The sequence below is a fragment of the Takifugu rubripes genome, chromosome 14, assembly GCF_901000725.2.
Source record: "Takifugu rubripes chromosome 14, fTakRub1.2, whole genome shotgun sequence".
NCBI classification, from domain to species: Eukaryota; Metazoa; Chordata; class Actinopteri; order Tetraodontiformes; family Tetraodontidae; genus Takifugu; species Takifugu rubripes.
This window is the reverse complement of record NC_042298.1, coordinates 6,014,481-6,040,770: the sequence shown is the minus strand read 5'-3', so window position 1 is coordinate 6,040,770 and position 26,290 is coordinate 6,014,481. Positions and strand designations below refer to the sequence as shown.

The following is a 26,290-nucleotide window of genomic DNA, read 5'->3' as shown; positions in this document are numbered from 1 at the left end:
GATCATCTGAAGGAAGAGCAGGAGCACCATCATGCAGGCACCTCAAAATCAGGTCGTCTTTACTTATATAGTGTCTGTTATAATCAAAACCCAGAGCCTGGCCCCCGGCAAGCAACAGTGGCAAGGAAACCTTTCCAATTAACAGGAAGAAACCTTGAGCAGGACTGCGATCCACATTGGCCGTAGATCACTATAGATGTATGATGTGTACAGAGACAAATGCAGGATTTAGGAGAAACTGAAACCATATTCAGCAGCTGAGCAGCGAAGGGAGCTGGAGGACCAGGATGGGGCTATGGGAGGAGTGCCAGAGCAGTGCTATCACTATTCTGCCCTCATTGTTACTACAGTTGCGGCGCTGCTCCGGTCCCCACAGGAGGAATTAAGGTCAGTCATATATTGACTTCTTCCACTCTCCTCCATCCTTTTCTTCCACCAAGTTGGCGGCAGCTGTGGGACCTACAGTCAGGCGGAGGAGGCTGGAAAGGCAGAGCTGGAACGACAGACTCCGGAGGATTATCTTCAAATATATCTGTCTGTCTGCAGTCCCATCTGTCGTTATTATTGTCTTCCATTGGTGGAAAATATGGAATTACTTAGTATGGATTCACAATAATATTAAAATGTCTGTTCAATGCTGTTATTAACAGATTCTGTTTGGCATAATTGATCAATTCCAAGTGTATTCCTTTGTTAGTGTCGGTCTATGACACGATTATGAGGACGACTGGACGTGATGGACCTATTGTCTAAAAGGTTTCTGCTGAACAGCTTCCAGCTCTTTAAACTCTGCAGAGGAACAAAGACATAGAGACCCCCCCAAACTATAAAATTCTACTGACAGGAGGCCGTAAAATACATTTTCTCCCTCCATCCGCCCTCTGTGCTCTCGGTGTTACTCAAGAGGCAGGAAGAAGCAGCCAGAGGAGATTCTGCCTGTGTCCTCTAACATTGGACACAGGCCAGAATGGAGTGCCGTGATTGGATAATAAAGATAGCCAGAATCCAATAGAGGGCACGTCGCAAAACAAGCCCTGTCAAAGTTTAAAAGCGACCTTAATTCAAGCTCTCTTGAGCTGGACGGAGGTCAACGGGGGGATTTTGGGGGTCTGTGTTTGTGTATTTCTTTGTCTTTCTCGCACTAGATCGCTCCGCACAGCAAATAAACACCTCTGAAATTAAATAATCCCCAACTATCGCTCCCAGAGGACAATTTCTCACCTGCAATTAGAAGAATGAGCATCTTTGATATACAAATGAAACAGGTGTTTTACCTGTGGGAGCGCTCAGGAGAAAAGAAGAGACAAAGAGATCAGGAGGAGATCAGCTGATCCCTGCTCAGCTTTGGGAACGCTCCATGGCTCGAGGCTCCGGCCTGAGAAGAGCGCTGGAGTGAGGGATGACAGGGAAGAATGATGGAGGGAAGGCACAAAGAGGCCTCTGGGAGGAGGATCCAACACCCATAAAATTAATTATTAACAATGGGCAAATCTTATGATTGTGGATGCGACGGAGGAGTCGGGGAAATATACTGGATGATTCAGAGCTCACAGAGTTTTAGTGGAGAGAATAATCTGCAGAGAGACGCCATCGATTACCCCCTATACACTCCATCACTGTCACACACTCACACACACACACACACACACACACACACTCTCTCACACCTTTAAGAGGATGATTTGTGGAGCTGTTGCTCACAGCAAAAATATCTTTTAAATAAAAAAAAGCATATTATGAGAGAGACTTTGGAAAGAGCTTCAAAGGAAGAAAGCAGAGAGGCGTTGAAGGACAACACGCCCAAACGAGGGGACGGTCATTACAAGCAGAGGTTGCTAATGGTAACAGTGCAAATTAAACCTGCATAAGCTTCAAAGGCATTTACTCTCATAACAGCCGTGCAATGAAACGCATGAAGTGGTTTTGGTGGAGGATAAATGCACCCTCAGAGATGCTTGAGCTTGGTTCCTCCTCACAAAGTAGGAAGAGGAAACTAATAACAGCCGTCATGCTGCCTTCACTGGACACGCGGCAGTTCACCACAGCTTTCAATTCTGCAGGAATCCTGAGGCCACCACAAGAATCTGGATTTGTATTAGCTAAAACTCTGGGTCTGATCCAGACACATCTGACTGAATACGTGTCCTCGTTCCTCAACACTGAGAAGCAACATTTGACCGTGATTACGCCGATCTTTGTTGCTTAGCTTCAGGATAGTGCCTTGATTCTTTTTATACAGTTTTGGAACAGACGATTCCTGCTTCATGGTGAATTTTGGATGAACCAACACTAATTGTAACCCAGGAGAACACGGTGCCGAGCTGCCTCCTGCAGCCAGTTCTGCTAACACATAGAACGACCAGGCATATCATTATAACATGTCTAAGATTGTGTTGGTCCTCCTTTTTGCTGCCATTCGTGTCCCCCACCACCGAGAAATGTACTCCAGCGCCCCCCCTGGAGGCGCGCTCTGGTATTGCATTCGCAGAGGTCTTGTCTCCACTGATCAGACTTTATTCAGCAAGTCCCACAGATGCTCAACTAGAATTAGATCATATAAAAGTGTCTTTGTCCTTTTGGCGACTGTGATTAAAGTGTCACATCTGCTGAATGCCAGATGTTGAAACAACAGCTCAACATTCACTCGTGGAACTCTTGATCCCTTTTTGCAAACTATTTTTTCCTTCATTTGATCATGCTGGTTTTGGGGGAACCTCCAAAGGTCATATTCACTCAGTTGAAGCCTTAAGCTCCCAACAGAGATCTCCGTTGTGGCTGTCAGCTCAGGAAGCACTTTTATTCAGTCTGAGTTTATCTGGTGTTTCTCACTCGCACAGTAAACCTGAAAACTCCACTTTTTTAGGTCTTTTCTGAGGTGTTTACTGTTGCTTCTCTAATCCTCATCGTGACACACACACACACACACACACACACACACCCACACACACACGCACACACACACACACACACACGCACAGCAGGAGGCGTTCTACCGTTTAATGGAATGAGTGAAGCTGTCCTGGAATTCGCTGCCCTCTGAGGTCGAAAAGCCAAACAGAAAGCCGCAGCCCTGCTCTATCAAATCCACCCACACATAAAAGAGAAGATGGAGTCCAAAGTCCAAAGAAGATGGCGTGCATGTATTTTATTCAAGCAGTTTTCTTCGTTTCAAACTTTCTTTTCATTCCAACATTGCATTTTTACTTATGCACCCCCGTCATTTATTATAAAGTCAAGGGTATGAAACGCACCATTGCTGATGTTTCATCGATTTTACTGTTTTATATTAAATTTATGCAATATCACAAATCAGTATGGGTAAGACACACACACCACAGGTCGACTGTAAAAGTCTTATTCAGTCTAATTGTGACAGCCGTTTGTGACTGTTGATGTTACAGTGTGTGTATGTGTGTGTATCCATTCCCCACTATCATAAGCCACAGGCTTGGCTTTTCATCTCTTCTGCGAACTGTCGTCTCAATCCTGTTCTTGGCATTATTGCATGGAAGCAACAGGAAATGGAAACTCTTTTGGTTTGGAATTGTGAATATCGAAGTCCAGCTGAAGCTAAAGTGAGGAGGCTTTTCCTTCAGAGCTGTTTGGTTCACTTTAAATAGACCGCTGTTAGTTTCCTGGGAGAGTCCGTGTTGTTTGAGCGGGTGTCAACGCTCGCCTGCAATGTGGTGCAAAGTAAGAGAACTGGTCCACTTGCAGGTGAACCCTAGTGCAGTTACTCACAGTGTGAACTCAAACAGACCAACCTGAAGAGAACCAAAGACATGATATAAACCAATTAGAGAAATTGATGTAACAATTTTAAAAACACAGACTAAAGGCAGGAAAAAGCCCTAAAATATTGAGCGGATGTGGAGTAGCGAGGCAGTGCAGGCGCTTATCGATTTATGCTCAGAGGATTATTGCGTGTTTGAGATGAACAATCCATCTGAAGGGGAGACAGTTCTGGTTTCAGTCCAGGCCAATCGATGAGCCTGTTTTCTTCTTCTGCATCCTCTCGTGTTGGACGCTGCTGCCATCAGCCTCAGCTGGTGTGACTGCGTGATGTTGCCATGCTGGTTTGGTCCACTTGCAGAAGAGCAGTGTAAAAGTGAGGGTTTCTACAGTCGCCACCTAACGGAACCGGTCTCCTTTGACTATCCTGGTGCAAAACTCAAGTCACTTTTAGTCATAAACACAGTGCACCAAAATCCAGTGCAAAGACTGTCATCCTGTAAGTGTTGGGCTGCTCGACAACACTCAGACCAGCACTAGAGTCCAGGGAGCTCATCGGCTGAATGAGGAAAATGTTCAGGTCTCTGTCAGCGTCCTGGGGACAATCAGCTGCAGCACACGTTGCTCCAGCCGGCCGCCCGCAGCCATGGATGAAGGTTGGCATTTCATATATACTTAACAGTTAAAACACACATTTCCCTCTTGGTGACTAGTTCATTGGTGAATGCAGCCAGAAATGCTGTCCTGCAGGAAAGCAGCTCTAGGGGGAAGGCTCCAGGTGGCAGATGGTGTTCTGGAGCAAGAAGGTGTGAAAGCACCTTCAGATTGAGGCATTCATCAATCTGCAGGTGACTTGTGAGAGAACATGTGCACGTGTGTGAGAGAGTGAGAGAGCATAAACACAGCCTCCTGTCCTCTGTAGCCTCCCCTGCTTGTATCTGCTGGCTACAGCACGCAATAAAATACCCCATTTTCTTTATTAACTGCAATAATTCAATCCTTTACTTTAACCTTTCGCTTCACGCTTTAACTGGTTTCATTACACATGCAACACATGGGGGGGGGGGGGGGGGGGGGGGGGGGGCAACAACAACACGTTTGTTTTTTTGGGGTCAGTAAATATTTCAGTGCAGCAGTGGACAAAGACTTCAGACCTTAGAGGGGAAGGTAACATGATGAAATCTTCACTGTGGATCCCAGCGTCTGTTTTGAAGTGACTCGGGAACACCACCATCTGCTTGTTATTCAGGATGAATATCGCCAAAGAAAATGAGCCACATCCGCAATACGGCCACAGATCATTTTGTAGATTTATCCCCAGCTTTGATGCGGTAGAGTACTGTATGTCAGCGTGGGGTTTATCTCCCGCTAGATTAAATCCAAACACGTGTAATTACTTTTGAAATTACCGCGCGACAAAGAGCGCATTGGTCACATTCCAAATCTCATTTAATTTACTGATTGGTTACCCCTTCATCTTCCATTTCCCAACTTTTGCCACTGAAAGTGCACTATGGAGTTTTGCTGGAACATTAGGAGACTGTTTTATTTATTTTGGGGGTGCACAGTAACCTGCCCTGTGTTTATTAAAGAGGACATAAGTAGCGTGCTCAGGGTATTAGCTTTGTGTTTACAAACCATATCATCCCACACTGATCGCTCAGTTTTAGAATTTTCCCGTACTAGTTTATTACTTGGCAAATTAATTGTGACTCCATAACTGTTGGTAAACCCATGCATAAAATATAAGCACTAAACACATTGACGTGTTGGAAAAAAAGTGCCCATTAAGCATGCAGACTCCAGGGAGCTGCCTGAATTCACGTCAGCTCGGGTGTATCTGCTCCAGATGACGGAGCCTGGTTATCTCCTCCACACAGGCACCTCTGCAGACAACCTGAGACAGATTGGAGGGCGCGATGCACCAAAGGCTGCTGCATTACTCCCACTGTTTCATGGGATTTGCAGCCCAGACTGCGGTGCAGAACAACAGAAGCTGCGATGTAATTCCCAGAGAACATCGTGTGGTGTCAGAAATTAAATTCACGCTAAGATTGATAATCTCCTCTGATCTGGTGGCAAATCCTGCTGTTTGCAGATCAACACTCGGGTCACAGTTTATCAGAGCTGCATGAGATTAGTCAAATCAGACAGAATGAGCCGACGCTCAGCTCCAGCCACTGAGAATTTCCTGAACTCACCATCTTGTGCTGTCTTCTTGGTAGAGCTGGAGTGAGCTGCTCCTGGGTGTCCAGTTCTGCCAGGTTCAGCTTCCTCTTCTGAACAGAAATAGAATAAATTTGGTGTTAAAATTAAATAGGAAATTCCAACTTGTTGACTAGTATCATTTGTTTTCTGTACAAGCAATGAAGATGCTGGTTATAATACATCTAAATCGATCAAAATAAGTGGCGTCATGAATTCCTTTTTCCTTTGGTGCCAAACTAAACTAGCAACAAGCTAGGCTAAACTAGATCAGCAGCGTAGGAATTCAGCCAAACCAACCTTAGCCTCTTAAAAGTAAATAAACATGGTCTTTCTTCAAATGTGCAAACAGCTATGCCAAAAAGTTTGCATAAATTATTACAGTAAACATGGATACACAGCAGAAATGAAGGAAGATAAAATAAAAGGTTTGCAGCTGAACTATAACTAGGGTGACCGTACTTCCTGGACATGTCCTCTCTGTAAGACCTAAAAATGTATCTGGGCAGAATTTCAAAATCATCTGGGACTTTGATCTAGTAGAGCCACAAGCAAGTGTACATTTATAGAGCGATGCCTGGGTCGTTCCCAACGTAGCCACGCCCACCCTCCCTTCCCCCTTGAACGGTCCTCTTTTACACAAACTCAAATCCGGTCACCCTGCTGTAACTTTAGATGGTGTAAAAAGTCACTTTTGCCTCTAGATTTATTGTTTGTGCTTTGCTAAACTTGATTCCATTTTCCTGGCAGGAAAAACAAGCAACTAATGGCTTGAAATGAAAGCAAGGAGCCAAAGTAATGTCCCATCCAGGTGAAGAAAGTACTTCAGCATCCTCCTGCTGCTGCAGCAACATGGACGCCGGCCAGTGGTGGCCGAGCCTGGAGGACGGCAGCAGAGGGGCCAAACACTGACGCACAGGACATCCGTCACGTCTGTCTGTAGGCTGTGACATTAACACCCTGAGATGATTAACTCTCAGACTCATCCATCTCCTGATTTTATTACCAGGCAAGATTTTTGAGGACTGGCCGCTGACGGCCTAGAAAAGTGATGGTGTGAGTGGGTGTGGAGGAGAGAGAAATTAGTTTCCTATATTATGTAACGGTGCTGCCTTCCTTGAGCCCGTGTCGTGGGTTTATCAAGAGTGTGAGAAGGCTCAGGGCGGGTCAAAAGGGGCCCAAATGTGGATAAAATGAAGAGCCGTTTTGGTTCTACGTTTGTTTTACGTTTGCATGCGAGGTCATGGAGACATTCAGTGCGAGAACAAACGTTCGGCGAAGATGAATCCCCAGGTGAGACTCACGTCTGAGTGCAGCAGCAGAAGCTCCAGAGCGGAGGTGGGAGGCGATGACGACGGGTGTGTAAGCGAAAGAACACCCCCACCCCCACGAGTGAAAAAGAGTGATATTTACACAGCGACAACAGCACAATCTTCCCCGTCTGGAGAGATGAAAACATCCAGCAGCCTGTGGCGGTGCAGGTCGAAGCCAGGAGAATGGATTCCCAGGATGATAGTGCAGAGCGCCATGTTTACTCTGGCTCTGATCGGATTCTTTAGAGATCTCTATAATGTCCACTGAAACGTATTGGTCTATTATCAAACTGTTTCAGAGATCTGCCAGGTCAAAGCCAGGAATCTGCCTCCATTCACAACAAACTGCTGTTCCTCCAACCTGTTTAACTGCATTTGTCCTTATTAGTCTCAGCGGGATGAAATGCAGCTGTTCATTACTGTGCTGCTCTGCTCTGCTCATTATTACAGGACCCTCTTCTCTTTGAGACATCTCCTCTGCGAACCATCGCTCTCGGCGGACTGCATATCTTTGTTTTTCCGCTCCCTCGAGAGTCCCTGATGCCGCCGTTGCTCTCAAAAACAAACGCTGTCTGCTCCCACCCTGTGAATTACATTAACCCCAATTTGGGATCCACGCTGGACGCTCCATTTATTACAGGGAGCGAAAACACACATGAGCAATTGCACACACGCCCAGACACACACAGCGTTTGATCTATTGTTGTGTTCAGGGTCTCCCCTTGAAAACAGCCTGTTCAGCAGCGCTCACACTGCAGCCCATTGATTCACAGCTTCCCCCTGCTTTGAGTTAGCTGTTGGTTCTGGCTCAGCTTTCCAGGACAAGGTCAATTCCCAGTAGGCTGCCGACCGGCATTTGTCCTCTCTGTGGCCCTGTCCTCACTAACACAGATATTCAGCAATAACAGTTACTTTTTGTCTGTCTGGAAGTCTCATCCATCCAGAAATGGTGTTGCTTTTTGTTTTTTTAGCTACAAATAAATATTACTGTGTCCGTAAGTGTGTGTGATGGAGATATTGGGAGCGCTTGGTAATTAACACTCTGTCCAAAGAGTGCAAATAAGTGCTTTTTGCCCTTTCTGTCATGAAGCCCGCCTATAAAAATAAAAACAAAGTCATTCCACTGAGATAGCATTCAACGCCACGCTAGCAGATGAGCAAAACCCAGCGTCCAATCAGACGGGGCGCTGCTGCAGAGGCTTCTCTGACACCATTTGTCTGCAGAGTTGCAGCAGGCTTGTGTTATTGGCTAATTTGTGGCCTGAAATCAATATTGCAGCATGTGTTTGTGTTTTTAAGCCTTCAGACCTGAGAGTGAACATTCGGCCGTCTGAAAGCCAAAAGATATTAACTGAGCCGAACGCCTGACTCATTTTTGTGATGAAGAGTTCAGCTTAGGCTGCTCTTTATTTCACGTTGAGACCCCGAGGTGTTGTTTGCTGTCCACTTCCGCTCTGATCTGTTTTTCTTTTGTCTCCGGACGCAGATCCGCGATGGTTATGTGTAGATGCGTTGAGAAGCGGTGACGGAGTTAAGGGAGATTAAAGATGAAGTGGTGAAAAATGAGAGCGGGCAGACAGCGGATCTTCAGAGACGCGGCGGCTGAGCGAGTCTGAGAAATAGCTGATGAGCTGTACAACAATGATGAGCACTCTGCTGGGGAAACACAATGTCACGTTTAATCAGCCTGATTGGCAATTTGGAAGCTCCAGATTTCCAAGCCTTTGTTTGTGGTCGTCCCTGCCAAAACCGAGCACATCACAAATGACTTCTGTTCCCACTGCCAGAGCCGCTCCCATAGCAACCACTTTTCCCAATATGTTATCTTATTAAGCAAACAGACAGCAAGAGTAAACACTTGGAATTAAAATAGTGGCCTGTATTGTGCGTCGTCGTCCTGTTTCGTTGCGTCTCCGCGCCAGTTTGACTCTCCTGTGCTGCTCTGGACTGGTTGTGATAGTGAGGCTGGCTGCCATTTGTAATCCTGCTTTTCATGCTGTTCTCTGGATAATACATCGCAATCACGGTCTCACAAATCATCTGGGCAAAGCCTTTATACAACACGCGAGAATAAAAGGAAATGCTGATCCCAACATCATGGGCGCTGAACAGCTGTTATCAGCCGCCGCGGACTCCGTCTCATCTCAGCCTCTGTGCTCTTGTTTAGAGGTCTTTGCAGGCCCACTTTGCAAACTCTGGAAATATTGCAGATGGAAACGGTAAGTCCAACTAGACACCTTAAGATGCTGTTGGCCGCATCATTTGAGAGGGTTAAAACATGTTCAAAGCTTAAAATACAAAAAAAGTTCCAACGTTTTACCTGCTGTCAAATATAGATTTGCTGGTAAAAGCCAGGCAGAGGTGGTTAATTTGATAGATCAGCGGGTTTATTGAGGTCAAACATTTCCAGAAACTGGGAGGAACGTTTTAAATGTCACCCAGACTCCTTCTCGTTGTTCTCCAGCTCACTCCCGCGTCCACATACTGTAGGTCCACTGAGTCACATCTGGATTTGGTTGATTGCACAGGAGCTTTTTAAAATGCATCATTTTCATCATTATTATAAGGGAAATCTTTGGCTTTTCTGTTGCTGTTCAGTTGAGGGAGCAATCTTATTTTTTATTACATATAAAATCCAATGTTTAAACATTCCCTTAAAGATCTTTAGTAATGAAAAAAATCAAAACACACCTGAAAATAGCAGCAAACCTTTTCTCCTCTGCCTGTCTGTCCTCACTGAACACAAATTTTCAACGCTATGCTTATCCCCCCCCCTCCCGACTCCACAACGCATCTTTCTCTTGTGCCTCTTCTCAAATTGATCGTGACTGTTGCAGATTTTCTGTTGCTGCTTTTGCTCAACTTACATTTATTCTCCTTGTATAAACATCATAAACATTCCCCAGAACAGCGTGTGTGGGACCGAGCAGAGAAAGAAACGCTGAGGGGCTCCTCACCGGGCTCAAGCAGCAGCTGGTTGTCTGCGAATACACTGTTCTAAACCGGCGAGTTTGCCGACAACCACTGACCTTCTCCACGGGGAATTATAAAAGGAAAAGTTTGCGGTCAAACAGACATTTGTGATCTCACTAACACAGACTCCTGGAGAGAGACTGACTTTTAAAGGAAACCAGGGGGAGGAAAATGCTACTGGCACACACCTAGTTGTGTCTTTGTGAGGATTTGTCTTGACACAGTTCAGCCCGGCCCCTGATTCTAAACCTCCTGAATGCCTGATCTTGAGCCTGACCTGGTCTGATCCAATCTGCTCCACAAGTGCCATGATATCGCTTTATTTGTTTATTTTTAGATTCAGTGGCATCTCTAACTGTAAATGTCAAGATTTCCCTGACTTATTACTGTCTGGGCTGACTGTCTCCCTTCTGGCATTTGCTTCGCCTGCAAACAGTGTCGGGTCATTCAAGATGTACTGAAGGAAAGTTACTGGATAGCAGCCTTAGATACCTCGGTGCTACATCACTGAAGACCTGACCTGAACTGCACGCAATTAGACCCAGCCCAAGAAGACCAGAGGTCACCCGTACAAGCCACCAGATGACCTCCTACAGCGGTGGCGTGGAACACGTCCTGTCCCAGATCATCACCTCCTGGCGTGGCGAGGGCTCAGGACACCAAGTGGCAGAGAGTGGACAGGGCTGCAGACCAGGACTGGTCCCGCCATCTTTGGCAGAGGTTCAGACCGAGAGGAGGAAGATATCTGATCAGCAAAATGGTTTAGGAATAGAAACAGAGACTGGCCACTAGATGCCAGATGGTTTTTTTTTGCTAGGTCAGGCTAAGCGCAGCCAGGAGACATTTCACTGCACATGACTGTGCATGTTAGTTGTACCAAACATTTGTTTCAGCCATCTCATATGGGTCAAGGGATTGAATCCCAGATCCAGATTTGAGTTTGGCCTAACATGCGGAACCGTTGTCTGACTGCTACTTCACCCATTAACAGTGACATTTCCCCAACATGACCCGTTGCAGCTACAGCGAACAAACAAGTTGTGTTACTGTCTCGTCACAGGAGGGTTCTGGGTTTGTCTTAGCTCTGACCTTTCTTTGTGATCCTCCAGTTTCTGCAGCAGCACATTAGGTTGGACTGGAGATGCAAAGCTGCCTCTGAGTGTGAGTGTGTGTATCCTTTATCGACTGGTGACCTGCTCAGTTTTAGTTTCTGCCTCTTGTACAGTGACAACTGGGATGAAAACATGATTCCAAACATGCATGTTTGTATTGTCATGGCTAACACACACAATCTGTGTGGTGTTCTGAACGTCCTGAATGGGTTTTGGTCCCGTTGGGTGTTGACACACCAATCACACAAACAATATCAGCAGGGCATTATGGGAAAATGGCACAGAAGCACATTGGAGAATTTTGCTAGTAGCGTAAAAGAGGGATGAGAGGAAAGAGAAGAGAAACAAGATAATGGTTCCAGAGAGGGAGATCTGGTAATGTTTACAAAAAGAACTAACAGTCGTCACAGGCCCGTGTGTGTGTAAGAGAGTGTGTGTGTGTGTGTGTGCCACAGAGGCATGCTGATTCACAGTGAGCCATTGTTCATCATCATTATATAATTTCCATCTGATGAACTCAGTACGTCATAAACAATGGACAAAACTGGAGGAGTGATGAAGAGGGAGAGAGGCAGAAGGTCTGGAAATACAAGGTGGTTTAAGCATGGCTGCCAGGTCTGAACTGTATATAGTTACAGAGCTAACATTAGTTAGCAACATCAGTTAATACGCAGAAGGCCAAATGCACATGTTGATATCAGGACAGAGGTCACATCTGTAGTCGCGTAGCCGATCAGTAGCTAAGATGCTCATGGTTAATGTTCCGCAAGGCCTTGAGTGGCTGAACTTTTGTCTCTTAGTGGTTATTTTCCCCAGAAAGGAGCCGAATTGTTCTGCTACTGCAGAACGTGAATAAGTCACGTCTACAACACAAGCAGTCCATCACAGCAGCTAGAAATCAGGCTGATTATATGGATTATTTTATTATCCTGCTCTGGTGCTTCACTGCATCTAAGGTGCCAGAATGCCCCTTTGGCTCCCTTTCTGGGTTCTGTACGAACCCTGGTTGTCTTGTAAAGACGCCCTTTATTTTCCAAACAGGAAGCACAACAGCAGCATGTGGTGAGCCGTCACGCTGCTGGCAGCTCACGCAGCGCACGCTCAATGACACGCTGCATCTCTGGACACACTGTGGCGATCTAATCTCTGATACTGGAACTCACTCTGGGATTATTTCCAGTCCAATTACAAAGGCTGGAACAGGTGAAATAGAGTAGTTTTGGCCTCCAAATGTTCCTGGCTGGCGATACATTTTTTACCTTTGCCAAAGTCCTTCTATTATCTTAAACACAACAGTGTCCCTAATTAATACATTGTTTTCTTATTGTTGTGTGATATGATTTCAGTTGTTGTCTGGCTTCATTACATAAATATTCTGCAGCTTTTCAGTATGTTTTCCCTGTTTGCCAGTTTTGAAAAAGTCTTCAAATTCCATCTAAATAGCAATAATTATGTACAAAAAGACACTTGATGCTTCTGCATCATGACTTGATGTAATAACAAGACCCAAAGATGTAACTACATCACGGCAGCAGATCCAAACAGCTGTGACGAGTCCTCCTGTTTGCATTCTCAATTCCAGCGACTCGTGGACAAACACCTGGATTAAAGATTAAATACGTCCGCAAATATAAGCACAAATGCTTGTCGGAGCTTTACAGAGACTGCCAGGTGGCTGGGAATCAATCTGGACGTCACCGATTGCGTCAAGTAAATGCAAATCGTGCACAGCCTGCAGACTCGGGCCGACACCCCTGTAGGTAGAGACTACCAATGAGCATAAATCCAGCTTAATAGTGTCGCAGTGTTCGTTGTCCAACTACATGGTCAACTACAGTGAACTGTCTGAGTTTTATGGTTGGGACTGAACAGCGTACCTAGTTGGCGGTGAAGTTAATTTGGATATCTGGGGACCCTGTATGGAGTCAACAGATGAAAATAGCGGCCACGAAAGCTACGTCTCCATCAGCTCGGCGAAAATGGGACCCAGCGGAGGCGAACGAGCCACGTGAAATCGACTAATGTGACCAAGAAGGAGCAGAATGTCTGATTGAGCCTCATTATTTATTTGTGGCCTAATTGCTTTGCTGTCCAGTAGCCACAGATGTGCTGTTTGTGCAGAAATAATTGCTTTGTGCGTGGCGCTGCTGGCGGCGAGGGAGCAATCACAGCGCAGCTAAAGTCCGGTCCTGTAACAGAGTGGCCCAGACAAAAAGCAGATTTGGGGGGGGGGGGAGTTTTGTTTATGTAATTCTGCTAAGAATCTAATTGCCACAAACCATGTTCCCCTGGAGAAGCTTTCAGATTCTCAAGAGAACAAAGTTATTGTAGCCTGTTTCCAAAGTTACAGTAAGTCACAGCCTTAAAAGAGAAACGAGCATCTAAAGACGTTTACATGACCCACAGTACAAGAGCGCTCCGTATGAGATCAGTCAGTCAAAGTGATCCGACTCATTACTGGGCTCATTGGTGGGGCAATTAGAGACTGATACTGTGTCCAAAACTGCAGCCTGAGAGTGGAACAAGTGGACAAATCTAATCTCTCAAAGGTTTAATCCCCAGTTCTTCCATCAATTCTGGAGACTCAGGTTAGAAAGGCTTCAGTCTGTTTGTCACTCCTGATGTTCATTCTAGTTAGAAGTGAGCTTTCCATCGGCTCACTGAGGCGAGTAAAGGCTAACTCATTAGATTCAGCATGTGTGGAGGTGGCCCAGAAAAACCCGCTCAGCGAGTCTTTCCCTGAAGACCTGAAGTTACTGTGCCAGATATGCGAAAGTGAGCTGGCACAGAACAGAAGACACTGCTGGAGAAAGACTGAAATTCGGTCGGTCGTCTTCAGAGCGATGCGGTTCAATCAACCCACCCAGAACTCTGCATGAGAAGTGAGTTTTAAATGAAGTTCCATATATGCACCCCGACTCAGGGTCAAAGATCATCATTCCTGAAAATGTTATTCAAGGCAAGCTTAGCTCATTTGGAATGCTGAATATCCTGCTCGGCAGTTCAGTGATTTAATAATACCTGGAGGAAACGCACACAGACAAGTGGAGAAAAGGCCCAGAGGAACCCAGGAACCTTCTTGCTATGAGGGAACGGTGCTGCCCACCGTGCTGCCCTGCAGGTGAGAGCTGCCAATGAAAGCTCTTTACACTTTAACGGTGCAAAGTCCTGACAGGAGAGGAAATTAGTTATGAAGGTTGCATTTCTGAAGAAGATCCTGGTTCTGCTTCGCTAAGTGAGGAGCCGGCAGTGACTGGGGCAGCGTGACCACTGCCCAGGTGAGCAAAGGCCTATTGTACTTGTGCGGATTCTGCCAGTTCAACGAGCCACAGACAATAATATGCAGGTGAGCTGCCTGGAGAGAGCAGCGCTAACAGCCCAGAAACCCATTCCACATTTGCGAAGCGACAGATTTTACTGAGACTAAAATGTTTCCAGCGGTGGCCTTGAAAAATAAACAGTGTAAATTACTGATAGTGACAGAACCTGTTGTGGAACAAACAGCAGGAAAGAACCAGAACCTGGCACTGAGCGGGCTAAAGAACTGAGGACAATGAACCAAATCTTACATCTGCAACTCAGACCACATGCTCAACCACCTGCCTCTGCGCCATTTGTGTGCACGTTCACGAGGATCTCCCTGCATGTTACAGCCAGGATGACACTTGTGACTCCGCTCTAGTCTCACCTTACAAAAGCTGGGAACCCAGCTGTCAGAAGCATCTGCCTCGCTGTCGCTGACATGAACAGAAGCACGCGACAGGCTCAGTGGGAGGTGGATTTAAAAGAGAAACCATCCTAACATTTATCTTAAACTGTGGAAAACGCTGGAAGAGAATTCCATCTGAAAGGACTCACCTTGTTCGGAAGACCTGGCGGAAGCCCAGCTCTTGAAGTAGTCATCCTGAGGGGAAACACAACACATCACACCGGGTTACAAGAGCAAAGGCCACGTAATTCAAAATTTGTGAGGAGGAATTTTAAAAAAAGGAGGATGTTTTGGATGTTTTAAAGTAGCACCCAGATGTGTTTTTATCAATGCAGGAGCAACCGGCAGGAGACACACCGGGGAGCAGAGAATCATGCAGATTTTGATGCAGAGCTGGCGTTGATGGCGTTACCATCAAGGTCAGCGAGGATCCGATGTGGGAAACACAGTAATGCTGATGCTGTTCTCATCTCGCAATCAGGAGCATTTCAAGGTTTACCAAAAACGCTTCTCAACTCATGAAAAAAGAACTGAATAGTGAAGAGAAATTTCGAAACTGTTCCATAAAATAACATATTAAGTGATAAGACTTGCTGAATTAAATAAAACCCTAAAAAGCCCGGCCAGATGACAGGCACAAAAAAATCTAATTCAAGGCCAATGGCAAGAAGAATAAGGAGGAAAAATATAGCCAGAGAATCAGAATCCATCCCGTTTTACAGGCCGGCGTGCTCGCATCTCTAGTTCAGCCGGAATCAGTGACACCTTTTCTTTCTCTAAGTGAAACTATTAATAGTCTGTGAATCAGGGCACAGCAGGTACATCTGAAGGGTACGCCTAAAGATGGCGCACAGGTAGGCGCAGAGCTGCAGGAGCCACAACACCACCATGTTATAGCTATTATCAGCATTCCTCCTTATAATAGATTTTCTGTTCAAGGAATGAGGTAATTGTGTCTGCAATTACATGCACACACACACGCACACACGCACGTGTCACACGCAGGTGAGCCATATGTGTGACAGCAGGGGACGAGCCTGCCACTGACACCATGACTGAGAAAGGCAGAGAAAAACTGCTGAGTTTAAATTTCAGATGTCCACTTTTATTTTTAATGAATTAAATAGGGCAGGAGAGGAGGGGGTAAGAGGAGAGGGGGAGGAGATAGAGAGGAGAGAGGAACATGGACAGCTGATCCACCCAACCGGAGCTTCATTCCATCACGATTTAAGACTCTTAAGCTGTCACACGCTTGAACTGAGGAGATGAAAGCTAATTAGCTCCTCCCATCGGCTCCGATTCGACTCCTGTCCATCCCTGTTTTTATTGCAAGGCTTTGATTTCCTCCACGAGGCTCCGACCGGGTGATGGCGCAACTTGAGGAGGTGTCTGTTGCACAGACTGAAGCTATTTTGACACCGGAGGAAACTGCTTCATCAGGATCGCAGAGGCTGATTCAGCAGCTCCACGCGCAGATTTGGACCTCAGGGTGAAGAAACCGACCACGACACAGGAAGCTGCAGGTCTGGAGCTCCCTCTGAAAGAGTGGGCGAGACCCTGCAGCACTCCTGTGGTGTACAAATGTCCGCCCTAAAGGCCTGCAGCCGTGCTCCTGCACACGCTACACACGCTACACACGCTAGACGACTGTCCATGTTCTCCCACTACACACCGGGACACACCACCATGTGACGGAGCTACGGAGAGGGAGGAGTGGATGAGGGCTGGGCGGGTGGAGGGAGGGTCAACATCAGCTGGTCATCTAATGACGTGACACATTCAATGGCATGACAAACAGTGGCGTTATGACCTGCAGAGGGACGTTTGCACATATATTCATGGACTTCAATGCACAACTGGCATTGAAACGTCAGGATTTGCGCCAGGATTCTTCAGCCACTAAACCACCCGGCAGTTAGGGGGCGCCGTTGCAGAATAAGAACCCAATGGCTTCACTTACCTCTACTTCCTTTATATGATTGCAGACAGAAAGACAGAAAGAAAGACAGAAACGTCAGTATAATGGTCTGTCAGATGTCATACAGCCTTGGTGCTCCTCCTGAATATGAAGCTTGACTCTACTGAGACTCATTTAAGGAGGAATCGGATTCTGGAACAGCAAAGCCGCCAGTGTGCACGTGCACACGCCTGCGCTCGCGGCGTTATGTACCAGCTTTATTTGAAGTGGCGTGTAATTTGAAACACATTGAGGGCAAATTGTTCCGGCTCGCAGCTGAACCGCGACATAGCAAGGCGAGAGAACGAGGGGAACGTGGAGGTAGAGAGGTTAAGCAAATGCAGGCGGAACAGCGAGCGATGATGGCGTGCGGGTTCTGGCGGGGCGCCTCAGGACCGGGCCTGTTGGGGAGCGAGAGGAGGCGTGGCCCGGTCAAAACCACACAGGTGAACTGCAAAACTAAACGCTTCCCTCGTTGGCCTTTTTCTGGACGCGCAGAAGGGTTTTACAGCACTCCTGAGGACAATCAGGAGTTCTAAGCTTCTTTTTGTTGGTATTGTTGTTGATCACGCTCTAGAGCTCATTGTTCGGCTCGAGCAGCATCGTTTCTGTAGCATCACCTCTGGGTACCAAACTGATTATGATGGATTATAGCCATCAGTGGAAAATGCTAATGTGCTGCAGTTACTGAGCCGAATCCTACAATTACCATTTTGTTCATCTGACCTGCAGCTAAAAGCACGTTTTAAATACATCTATTTTCAGATTAGATAACATTTACAGCAATTTTGGAGACAACTGTATTTAGACTGATAATCCCAGAGACGTATGTGCACTTTTCACCAGCAGGTGTCACAGAAACACTCATCATTCACTCCGAGTCTCAGGATGACCTGAACTCTGAGGGTCCGCATGAATATTTTAGTGCACACGTCTCAAAAGAGAGAAATGAGTAAAGCAAAATGTCATAGAAACCCTTTAAAGGGATCACATTTAGATAAAAGTGTAAAAGGCTATTTAACACGCATGCACGGGTGATTTGTTTGGTTCTCAGTCTAAAAACCAGACAGACGGGACCCAAATGATTGGTTCCAACACTCTCATGATGGAGTCCCCACGGTCAGGGTGAAAACAACTGCAGGGCGGCAGGTTTTTCCGCTCCCGTTGGAAGTGATGGAGCTCGCAGTAGATCGGCGAGGAAAGGCCGAGACGAGAACAGGGGAAGCGGAGGAATTGATTCAGAGGGGGGGGCCAAAGTGGCGGCGGGTTGGGCTTGATTACATCCTCGCGGCAGAAAATTCCTCCGCTGATTGTTTGTGTGCTCACACCAACAGAAAAGGCCCACGCCTGAAGTGCTGACTCTCCACCAGCCGTAATCCTGCAGGAAGGGGGCAAATGTGCTCTCTTAGTAGAAACTAAACAGCATTAAAATTTTATTGTCTATTTAATGCCTTTTATTCCGCTGTGGAACCTGGCTGGAAACCCTCTGTCTCTTATCTCCCCCACACATTCTCGCTCATTATCTTCTCCTCCTCATCCTCGCTCCTCCCCACTGACTCCCGTGTGCCGTTAAGGCTGCGTCCCACTTACAAACGAGCTCTTATCTGATCAGGCGTGCTGTGAAGCTGAAGTGCCCGAGTTTTAGGAGCGCAGTGTCCTGCATCCGATTAGCTTAACGTCTCTGAGTGGAGGCAGAATTTATTTGGCAACACATGAGCACGGCCGCACTTTAAAAGTATTCTGCCATATCTGATGGCGTTCAGCTACTGGTGGAGGGGAGCAGCGTGTGAAGCGTCAGCAGAGAAGAATGGAGCTGAGGGTGAAGCTCATCCAGGCTCCGCACACCGACAGGCTGCTTCTTATTTATAAAAACAGACAGAGAACACTGAATATTACATGTGGCTTAGAGAAACTGCAGCTGGCTGCAACAGCTACATACCTACGCACAAACACGAGCGAGCACACACACACACACACACACACACACACACACACACACACACACACACACACACACACACGATACTGAACTGATTCACAGCATATTTCCATTTTGTAGAATTTCATTCTGCTTAGTGAGAGGCAGAAAGATGTAAAGGATGGTGTCGCTGCTGTCAGGACCAGATCAGATGTTTGCTTTTCAGTTTTCTGGACACGTGCCTCCGATGGCGTCTACTTCACGTGCTCGGCGCCGTCCACGCTAACGACTCGCGAATAAAAAGCCTACAACTTACATCATTCGCTCACATTCCTGGGTGTTTTCCAATGGAATTCCATTTCTATTTCATTAAAAAAGGGGCAGGAAATGAAACTGAAGTTCACACAGACACCAGGGTGGCTGAACCTGATCCATTCCATTGATTGGCTAGGAATCGCATTGGCGTTTGGCTCAAAGCCTTCCCTAGTTTTCCTCCCTCCTCCAATATTTCCAATTATTTTTAATTCAAGAAAAACAAAAATCAGGAAATGATAGGAGAGCGCTGGAACAGATAGCGATCTAAAAACTAGGCAGAAGATCCACAGCGGCAGTCTCGGCAACGCATGACACCACAAAACCTAAACACAAAAACACAAGCTGAGCAGAAGAGACAGAAGCTACTGGAGCACAGAGGAGCCGTGACAGTGAACAACTCATCCAAACGGCTGGCTGTCAAGACCTTCACAGCCAAATCTGGAACTCTGTCAAACATATGAAGACACAGTTCGGAGGATTGGGACCCAGGTTAGCTTCATGTTAGCAACAACCCTGTGAAATAAGGTTACAGGTCACTCACTGGGCAGCCCTCTGGATGAGAGGGACGATCCCTTTTCCTCTGGCTTCCTCTGGCCTGTAAACACACCTTCAGGAGGTTTTCCTCCCTTGCAGACTGAAAGGCTGCTGTTCTTATGGAAACAATGCAGAGTCTGACCTATTTACACATCACAATTCCCTGTTTTTAGAATAAAAAGCATGCAGCCTTTCAAACTCTACAAAAAAACCCTAAGATTGCAGCTTGTGTAAGTTTCCATCATTTGTTCTCTCCAGATGACATCTCTGCTCTGGCTGTTGGTTTCATTGTTCCTGGATGATTGTTTATTTATTTTTGACCTTGGATTTCAATTAGCTGCTGGTCTCTTTGTTGCTCTTTGTCCAGACAGATGGGTTTATTATGGACTTGGTGAATTTAATGAAGTTTGTTATCTCTAAGCGCTTCTCGTATTTGTACTTTCAGTGGAAACGCATCTTTTCCTTTAAACTTTTTGGTCAGTGTCTTTTTTTTCTAAAGCTTTGATGCGCTTTGGCTCTGGTTTGATGAGATGACAGGGTTGTGTGCAGTGTTTGCATATTCGGATCAAACCAGTTGCCTTTAATGTTAGGGCAAAAAAAGACATAACATACTGTATAATGTGTAATTATTATTCTTTTCTAATTTGTTTTTGAGGGCTTTCATTGAGCTCAGATCTGCTCAACGTAAAGGTGTACGACGGGGTGAAAGTTCAGGCTGCTTTTGATGACTTTTGGTTGAGAAATGCTGCACTCATCCAGGCTGTTTCACTGGCCTGTCCTCCCAGTATGTCCTCCCAGTATGTCCTCCCAGTATGTCCTCCCAGTACACGTATGGCAGCGTAAAAAGTGGTGACACGCTGAAATCCCATCTCCTCTGCGACAATAGGCGGTGGTTTTCGCTCCGTCAGCTTGTTAACATTGGACCACGTTGGCCGGTGATGTCACAGACCATGACAACAGCCACCTCAGTCAGCTAGCAGGTTAGCAGCTGAGGCAGCAAAAACCAACTCCGGTTTTTCATGTTCAGTAAACTCCCATTAAAGCTCCTCCTTTTTTTTTTTTACATTTCATCTAACGTCCTGATCAGGATCGGGTGCAGACCGTCTGATCCTGTTCCGGTCCGTATACATACATGCATCTATCGACCTTCAACCCCATTATCTGGGTTTCAGCTGGACTTGTAAACACATTTACACACACTTTTGAACATATTAACCTAATAAGCGGGTCTGTGATCTTTCCAGTAAAAATAAGCTGATGCACCACTGTGATCTACTTGCCCTGGGCAGAGAAGCACATGTGAAAAGATATGTAAATATGTGGGTCAATTCTTTTTTCCTTACCGAAATAAAAGGAAAATTCATTAAAAACCAAACACTGGAAGGAATTGAATCCATAAATATTCACTGTTGCTTATGAGGTTCATGAATGCAGATGACTGAAAAATACCAAAATAGGGCAAATACAGATGTTCACAAAGGACCTAATATATTCAAAGACTACTATATTTTCCCCTCACTGCAGGAGCTAGAGACCATCTAACTGTAAATATGCACGCACAGTGGGGGAAGTTATGCAAAGAGCGCGAGGAGCCATGATATTTTAAGCTTTTTTCCACTTTGGGTAGAGTTAACGTGCAGAACTCTGACTTTATTAATCTAACTTCACGCGCAAAACGCTTCCATCCGACTCCCGTTCCTGCCCGGATCCCTCAGTTCCTCCCAGTCGCGCTGCAGCTGCAGCTACACGCTGCTCGCACAGATCTGTCTGCTCCGCTGGGGGAAGGAGGGAAGCTCACAAGGGTGGAAAGATAAATGTCTTTCTTTTAAACTTAAGAATGCATTACCCCGCGCCTTGTTCCGGTACCCGTCAGTCAGTTTTGCAGAGACGCGTCTGCCCTGAAACAGTCAGAGAAGTTTTTATTTTTTATTATTTTTGTTCCTATCCCAACTCTTCTGCTGCAGCCTGCACTGCGCTCTGACACTTCTGCGTCTTCTGTGGTGTTCTTCACTTTTGTTGACTGTTCATAGAGTAAATGCCACCAGGAAGTTCAAAGGAAGCCTCATTTTAGCGCGTGTGTGGGCGCGTGTGTGTGTGTGTGTGTGTGAGTGTGTGAGAGAGAGAGATTTGCTGGTTCGTACCTGTCCCTGAGGCTTTGCCAAACTAAATGCAAGTCAAACAACTGCAGATGAAACATGTACACCAGGCCTTAGACGAGCAGTTGCACTAAACTTTTGACAAAGTATTTTATCCCCTCTTGCCAACCCACAGAAAGTCATCACTGCAAACAGGGAATACACAATAATAATGTCTGAAAGTGTTTTTGTGCCTCACACACACACACACACACACACAGAAAAAAGGTTTGTTATTGAATGACACTGCAGCTTGTCTGACACAGCAGCTCCCGATTCAAAACTTTGCTTCGTTCATGAGACCAACTTGATATCACGGAGGTTTCGCAGCTTCGGGGGGGGGGGGGGGGGGGTGGGGGGGGGGGGCGTGAAAGCAAAGGAATTCTGCAAGGCTCCAGTCAGGTGCACCCAAGCTTCACACCATTAGCTAGCAGATACTCTAATCACTAGCGGTGACCCACATGCTTTGAAGTTCCAAACGCTGCGGCTGTTGTCATGGCAATCAACATCCAAACCCGTATTTCAATGCTTCATTTAGTTCCCAGGAAGGAGGCACTTCATCTTCCACAGCATAATAAGGCAATAATGACTCCAAATACATCAGAAACTCATCAAAAGCTTTTCTTTTTCTGAGATGAGAGCAACGCTGCAGCCTCCCTCATCAGCAGATGCGGCCGTATCGATCTATGAATCCTTTAATGATTAATGATTCTTTCATTTACTTGAGCGCAGATACTGTGTTTAAACCTGCACTCGGAGGCTCCAAAGGAAACAATGCATGATGTGAAATGGGGGGGGGAGGAGAGGAGGACAGCTAATTTAACTTATGGAAGAACTTTGTAGAAACAGTTTAGCAGGCGACAGCTGAGAAAAGGCCCAAAGTGGCAAACCGATAATGATCAATAATGATATCCATGCGGCTTCGCATGAACAGTTTACCCACCGTTATCAATCACAATCCCCCGAGTGTCGGGGGACACGTTTCCACAGCACTGTCTAGTGTGTCGAATGTTTTATCCAACAGATGTGGCCACATTTTCACAGAAATAATAGGAAATTCACTCCACAACCACAAAGAAATTTGTTTTTTAGTTGTTACAATGCTGAAATATTATTACTGGACTCAGCCAGGACACACACACACACACACACACACACACACACACACCAGCCGAGAGCTAATTTCACAGTCTTATGGGAGTTGAAACAGCTTACTCAGGAGCTGCGTTAGTGGGGGGAACAATACTAGAAGAGGAAAAAGGTGCTGATGAAGGAGAACCAACAAACTGAAGTGGAGCCGTGAGTGCAGGATAAAAAGACGCAGGAAAAGAGCAAAACAGAGAGAAATGAGGAAATTTATTGATCCTTCCTATAAAGAGCATTTCTATAAATACATCATTTAACAAAAGAAATCCCAAAACTTCCAATAAAGCTGCTTTCATTCGTGATCCCACTAACAATGCTCTTCTGGTTTTAATGGCTCAGCTTTAGGTGCAACGTTACTGTTGGACCTTTGAGACTCGCAGGTAATGAGCTCAAATATTGCTGAATTTCAGGCTCTTTAGAGACGCCTCAAAAACCCAGAAAAGAAGAAAATAAAGAAGAAGAAAAACATCCATTTGTGGTTGATTATTTGCGATTGGCAACAGTCTAGCTGTGGCTCTATGAGTGTTCACTTTACGATCTCTACCTGCTGTTAAACACACACACACACACACTTATTGCCTGTACCAGTCCGACCCCACGCCTCTCTAAACAAACATATCTCTAACAAGCCCACATGGGGCCCGGGCCCTCCGACTGGGCCGTCTCCACACTGATGTGATCTAAATGGCTGGTGTGATCTCGTCCACCTGCTCTTGTCCTCCGCTCCAATATTACCGAAGCAGCTCTGAGCATCAGCCTTCATCAGCGCTGTCAGATCAGGCTAAATCTGCTCGGATGCTGCACACAGCAGCAAAGCTTCTTTGTTTTGTTGTGAGAGAAAAAAAAGAAATATTATTTTTAATGAGCTCTCTCGGGAGGAGCGCAGTCTTCCTGCTCTGACTGGCTGGTGCAGGCCTTGTTTTTAGCCTTTCCAGGGGAGATCTGCCACAGCTGCTGATCATAGGCAAACCAAATTATTTAGTTTAGCTGATGATTTATAGAACTGACATCCCCAAATCTGCCTTCAGATGAAAATTCTGTGCAAATTTACCAATAAAGCCGAATGCAATGCTGCGCCACCCGGATCACGACTGTCTGCTTTCAGATCAGGTTGGTTTTAATAGATTATCTGATGCTTTATAACATGAGGCTACACCAAAATCTGTGGGCGCTAATATCAACATCCTGTCAGAGCTTTCCAGCACATTCCCTCCCAATTACGAGTTTAGTATAAGTCTACAGAAAATATTTAACCAAAAGAGGAGATAAAGAGGAGAAGGCGGCTTAGAACAGTTGAAACGGCAGCGTTTCCTCTCAGAGGACCACTGAGTTCAGCCGTTTGTGCTGGAAGCCGTCTCCCTGTGTGGATGCAGACGCAGAGGAACCGCAGCGTCATTTTCTATGAAGTATATCAACTACACATCTGTCCATCCACCCACCCACCCATCCATCCACCCATCCATCCCAGCACCCATCCCTTCACCCACCCACCCCAGCACCCATCCACCCACCCATCCATCCACCCATCCATCCCAGCACCCATCCATCCCTCCATCCACCCATCCCAGCACCCATCCACCCACCCATCCATCCACCCATCCATCCCAGCACCCATCCATCCCTCCATCCACCCATCCCAGCACCCATCCATCCCTCTATCCACCCACCCACACCCATCCAGCATCCCTCCACCCACCCACCCCAACACCCATCCCAGCATCCATCCACCCACCCATCCCAGCACTCATCCATCCACCCCAGCACCCATCCCAGCACCCATCCATCCCTCTATCCACCCACCCATCCCAGCACCCATCCATCCCTCTATCCACCCACCCATCCCAGCACCCATCCATCCCTCTATCCACCCACCCATCCCAGCACCCATCCATCCCTCTATCCACCCACCCATCCCAGCACCCATCCATCCCTCCATCCACCCATCCCAGCACCCATCCCAGCATCCATCCACCCACCCATCCCAGCACTCATCCATCCACCCCAGCACCCATCCCAGCATCCATCCACCCACCCATCCCAGCACCCATCCATCCATTATGATGCTGTTACTAAGAATGTTTTTTGTGTAGTAATACTTTATTTAAAATCCTGTTTCCTACACTGCTGCACTGGTTTCAGCTGTGCACTTCATCTCATCTATCATGTATTCAGCGATCTCTGCTGCCACTCCTCGTCTCCTCGTCTCCTCGTTCCCTCTTCCGGACAACAACTTCAGCGTAGAGCAAGTGGAGCGGCTGAGAGATGGCAAGTAATCACAAACACAGTCATTACCATTATCACAACAGTTATGATCACCATAATCTGCATCGTGATCATAAAGCTGACAGGGTCACTAATCAAAGTCCTCGCTGTAGAGCGGAAAAGTCATTGAAAGGGACGCGGCGGCATTTATCTCCATTTTAAAGCCGTTATTCTTAGTTAAGTTGAGGCAGAGGCAGGAGCCTTTTCTGAAAGGGTGCAACGCAGAGAGAGAGAGAGACAGAGAGAGAGAGAGAGAATCAAAATTGAAAGAGGACAGGGAATAGCTGACTGAAAGTTGTGCAGAGCAGACAGAAAGAGGGACAGATAGAAGCCCTAAAGATGTCAGCTCATTTTCACATGAGATTGATTGTTTCAAACTTGTGAAATTGAGACACAAAATGTGAAATGTGTGTGTACAGTACGTGTCAATATTGTGACAGAACTGGAACATTTACTCGTCGTCACATATGAGGATTTAATGACTTAACACGCAATAGAATCAATACAGCCATGATTGATGTCCTCATATCAAGGTGAGCAGCATACACACACACACACACACAAACACACCTTTGTTAAATGTCATTCTACCTCCTCCTGCATTCCTGTCCCTATTAAACTGTCTAATTATGCTTCAAGATTAATAACATTAAGATAAATGGCCTCCCACCTTTTAAAAGTCCAAACCCGAACCGTTCTCCCTCCACATAAATCTCATCGACATCAAGGGCTCTCCATCGCTACTGACAACCCGACGGGAGGCGATGGCAGGGCTGTGTGATTGATATTACGCAACGTTGCCCAGAGTATTCAAACCCTGAATGCTAAACCTCCGCTCAGCGATGTTCCTGCATCGCAATGAGTACAGCGGAGGTTAAAGGTCACGTGGTGGCAGGTGACCAGCTGACCATCCTCGGGCAGAGAACAGATGCAATAATGCATAGAGAATTGTGTTAGGTCGACTAGTCCTGGACCCTAA

The 26,290-nt window shown here is 46.3% G+C and overlaps 1 protein-coding gene across 1 annotated transcript in view; it reads right to left on the bottom strand.

Moving 5' to 3' along the window:
- spock1 (SPARC (osteonectin), cwcv and kazal like domains proteoglycan 1) overlaps positions 1 to 26,290 on the bottom strand; it is a 63,299-nt gene that overhangs the window by 22,325 nt on the left and 14,684 nt on the right. Inside the window, exons 3-5 of the mRNA XM_029847395.1 lie at positions 17,005 to 17,013; positions 15,194 to 15,239; positions 5,934 to 6,011 (exon numbers count right to left, since the gene is read on the bottom strand). Of these exons, the coding sequence (XP_029703255.1) occupies positions 5,934 to 6,011; positions 15,194 to 15,239; positions 17,005 to 17,013 (133 nt within the window). The remainder of the gene's footprint in view (positions 1 to 5,933; positions 6,012 to 15,193; positions 15,240 to 17,004; positions 17,014 to 26,290) is intronic.